Here is a 4,394-nt window from a genome sequence, read left to right on the forward strand (position 1 = left end):
ACTTACTATATCCGAGAAACGTAATGATGTGACGTCGTTAAGTCACGCCGTCATTAAAAGTAGTATGTTTTTAATGACATATTAATACATATCTTCTGGAGAGCGTTAAATTCGAGGCCACGCCTTGTTAAAAACGCCCGTGTCTTGTGAGTGACGTCGTATTTCACAAGCCAGCAGTTTTTTTCCCTACGAGATCGTAAACGGTGTCATTCATTCACTAAAATCTAAATGGTTCTGAGAGACTTTTCTTTTTCGCCTTTGACGAGCTGAAATTAATCGTTAACTTTCTTCTCCGCTCAGCAGACGATGAAACCGTCATCCTCAGTGATGCAAACTAGTTTCACACAAAGCTTTAGACTTCCACAAAAACATGTGATTTATGTCTTTAACGGTTCTCCTGGTTCTGGTTTAACTTTAACTAGTCCTCCAGTCCTGGAGTCATCTAACCATCCGGTCCGTTCCTCTTCAGTCCAATCCTCTGTGGCAGTGACACCTCGACGTACAGCACAGAGACGAGAGTTTTGTGTCAGGACGTTAGCATGCAGAACACATTCTCGGTTCTGGAGCGTTAACTTTTGGCCTCTTTCACAGAGTCTGGTCTGCATTTTGTGGCTCTCTGATAGAGTTGTTGTAGCAACAGACAGCTTCAGGGAATAAAGTTTACAGGAAGTACGAATCGTCCGTCTCTCTGAGATCAACAAGTTCTCGCAGTGACTCTTTTAGAGCGATGTGCTTTGTTCTAGCGAAAACGTTCTGTTCTTTATTAGACTGTGCTTTCAGCTCAGATTTTAAACACTCGCATGTTCTTGTCTTCAACACTTCTATCTTCTACACTTACGGAAACCAACAACTAGGGCTTTGTAAATGCTTCCAGTAGTTTTTCCCTTTTAAAAAGTGTTCCAGGACAACCTTACCCCTTTTTTGAGGTTCTTTATAATCTTAAATCAAATCTTAGATCAAAACTCTTTTTTTCTCGATAATGTTATGTAGCATATACATAAGCTTGATAAAGTATTGGGACATACTAAGAGGAGACACAACTCCATGTGGTGTTTGAGGACAACAACCTCCTCATCATTACGACATTTATCAGACTGTATATTTATAATCACACCCCCAGTGTCACCCCATGGAGAGGATGAGGTTCCCCTTTGAGTCTGGTTCCTCTCAAGGTTTCTTCCTTTACCGTCTAATGGAGTTTTTCCTCCCCACAGTCACCTGAGTCACCTCAGACTTGTTCATTGGGGATAAATACATTCATTCATTCACTCATCTTCTACCGCTTATCCGAACTACCTCGGGTCACGGGGAGCCTGTGCCTATCTCAGGCGTCATCGGGCATCAAGGCAGGATACACCCTGGACGGAGTGCCAACCCATCACAGGGCACACACACACACACACACACACACACACACTCTCATTCACTCACGCAATCACACACTACGGACAATTTTCCAGAGATGCCAATCAACCTACCATGCATGTCTTTGGACCGGGGGAGGAAACCGGAGTACCCGGAGGAAACCCCCGAGGCACGGGGAGAACATGCAAACTCCACACACACAAGGTGGAGGCGGGAATCGAACCCCCAACCCTGGAGGTGTGAGGCGAACATGATAACCACTAAGCCACCGTGTCCCCCTTTTGTATTCTGTTAATCTTTATATTATTCTTTATAATAACCTTTTGTTATCGCTGTACAAATAAATCTGAATTTGAATTTGAATAAATATTAAATTTCTAAGCTAAGGATGGATCCAAGTACCAAGAAGCTAAACTCCTGCCAGGTTCAGGATAATGTGATGAGATTTTAAATCATTTAAGATTTTTAATGTTTCCCCTAGAGGGAGAACTGAAGAACCTCAAGATAAACGAATCTTAACTTGATTTAAATATCAAAACTTTCATGCGATGGTTTGGAACGTTCACCGATGAGGCGAATCCTCAAAGTCACCACCTGGATCATAAAAACAAAGGACGCTGGTGGAATGCATTCAGTCGATTTTAATGACGCTAACATCTGCGAGAGGAACCGTGTAAAAGTCCCTCATAATTCCACAGAAGTGTTGCACGAGCGGACTGAGAGCCATGTGCGCTACGAACAGGAGAAAACAACAATATAAATAAAACATTTATATAAAAATACAAATACTCTTCTCACAAAATATACTCTGAGTGTAAAGTTTAGTTCGTCTGGGATTTAATCACTACTGCGTTTTTTAAACAAAAAACACACACATGGAGTTTTTAATCAGCAGGAGTTATTCCACTATCGCACTGTGCGTGATAATCCAGACTAGCAGCAAAATAGAGCAGATTATTGATACAAAGGCATGCTGTTGCTACAAAGAAAAATCCAGCATGTCAGTAGTGTGTCAGTAGTATTTCTGTAGTGTTTAATTAGTATTTCAGTAATATGTCAGTAGTATTTCAGTAGCATGTCAGAAATGTGTCAGAAGTATAATATTTCAGCACTGTTTCAGTAGTGTCAGTAGTGTGTCAGTAGTGTGTCAGTACTGTTTCAGTGATGTATCAGTGGTATTTCAGTGGTGTGTCAGTAGTGTGTCAATAGTGTCAGTACTGTTTCAGTGATGTATCAGTGGTATTTCAGTAGTGTGTCAGTAGTATTTCAGAAGTATGTCAGTACTGTTTCAGTTATGTATCAGTAGTATTTCAGTGGTGTGTCAGTAGTATTTCAGTAGTGTCAGTACTGTTTCAGTGATGTATCAGTAGTATTTCAGTGGTGTGTCAGTAATGCAGCAGAAGTATGTCAGTACTGTCAGTTTTAGTGGTGTCAGTAGTATTTCTGCAGTGTTTAATTAGTATTCCAGTAATATGTCAGTAGTATTTCAGTAGCATGTCAGAAATGTGTCAGAAGTATAATATTTCAGCACTGTTTCAGTAGTGTCAGTACTGTTTCGGTGATGTATCAGTGGTATTTCAGTAGTGTGTCAGTAGTATTTCAGTAGTGTGTCAGTAATATTTCAGTAGTGTGTCAGTAGTATTTCAGTGGTGTGTCAGTAATGCAGCAGACGTATTTCAGTACTGTTTTAGTGGTGTCAATAGTATTTCAGTAGTGTCAGTAGTATTTCAGTAGTGTCAGTAGTATTTCAGTAGTGTCAGTAGTATTTCAGTAGTGTCAGTAGTATTTCAGTAGTGTCAGTAGTTTGCAGTGTAAATTGAATCAGCTCTTGCTACCAACATCAAGCCAAGCCAAATGACAGTAGCTCCATAAATAAATAAAAATCATTTCTTTAAATGAATTGTCAGCGTGTTAACGTGTTCACACTCATCATCACCAATAGCGGGAGGAGGAAAGTCTAATAGCGGAGCACTAAACAGGTCTCAGACAGCTCCAGACTCGCTTGGTTGCCGCGAGGCCTTGTGAGGTCAATAGACCTGCCGCAGTATACATAATGCACTTCTGCGTTCAGTCCAGGAAGTGATCTTAAAGTCATCCAGTGGATATTTTGTGCAAAAAGACATCAACAACATCAACATCCTGGAAAATGAAAAAAAACCCACACGATCCAAGTGTCTGACGTCATGCAACACACTGTCATTCACTTGCACGTGTAGACCTCTGTCCTCTCGCTGCAGGTGTTGCACTTGACATAGCAGCACCACAGGAACTTACAGTTGCACTGCCACACCCGCGAGTACTGGTGCGTGTTGTAGCCCCGCCCACAGCACATCAGGTCACAGCTATTGGAGTGGTGGGTGATGGTCTTGTTGCAGACCCTCCCGTGAGTCCCCACGCTGCCGGTCACGGGGTCCGGCTCACAGTAGCTTGGCGACTTCTCTATGTACACCAGGTCCGTGTCCATGGGCTTGCGGTAAGAGAATGGCTTCTTGATCTTCAGGAAGGTGGGACGCTTGTTGCGGCTGGCTTTGACCGGTTCCACATGCACCGCCTGCATGTACTTGTCCTTCAGGATGTAGCCCAGCTCGCGGAACTTAGGCAGAGTTGTCCAGCATGTTTTGGTGGTGCAGGAACCCGACACGCCGTGACACTTACACTCCAGGTGCATGTTCCGCTCCAGAACCTGTCCAGAAGAAAAGAACAATTCAGAAAAAGCACAAAACTCATGCGTAACCTTGTATTTTTTATAGTGCCATCTTCTGAAAAGGTTTCTCTTGGTTTTACATTCCACAGAGGGAACCAACTTTTTAAAAATTGTCAACATTGATCTGCTCTGGTTCTTCAAGGGTTCTTTTTATACTTAGTGCTTATGTTCAGGGTGTTAGTCCAAGCGGCGGAGCTTAACCAAGTAAAACATTTTCTTCTTTTCATCTCCTGGTTCTGATTGGTTAGTTGTTTCTAATCATTAAGTTTCCTGCTCAGTTTCCTCTCAGGTTAGATTAGCAAAGTGAACTAACTGTAGCCACACC

At 42.3% G+C, this 4,394-nt stretch overlaps 1 protein-coding gene across 2 annotated transcripts in view; it reads right to left on the reverse strand.

Annotated features, from left to right (window-relative positions):
- Window positions 1–2,005: 2,005 nt before the first annotated feature.
- LOC132862290 (protein Wnt-7a) overlaps window positions 2,006–4,394 on the reverse strand; it is a 12,924-nt gene continuing 10,535 nt past the window's right edge. For both annotated transcript variants that reach the window (XM_060894243.1, XM_060894242.1), the window contains exon 4: window positions 2,006–4,048. In XM_060894243.1, the coding sequence (XP_060750226.1) occupies window positions 3,566–4,048 (483 nt within the window). In that variant the 3' untranslated portion in view covers window positions 2,006–3,565. The remainder of the gene's footprint in view (window positions 4,049–4,394) is intronic.

The sequence above is a fragment of the Tachysurus vachellii genome, chromosome 19 (genome assembly GCF_030014155.1).
Source record: "Tachysurus vachellii isolate PV-2020 chromosome 19, HZAU_Pvac_v1, whole genome shotgun sequence".
Taxonomy (NCBI): Eukaryota; Metazoa; Chordata; class Actinopteri; order Siluriformes; family Bagridae; genus Tachysurus; species Tachysurus vachellii.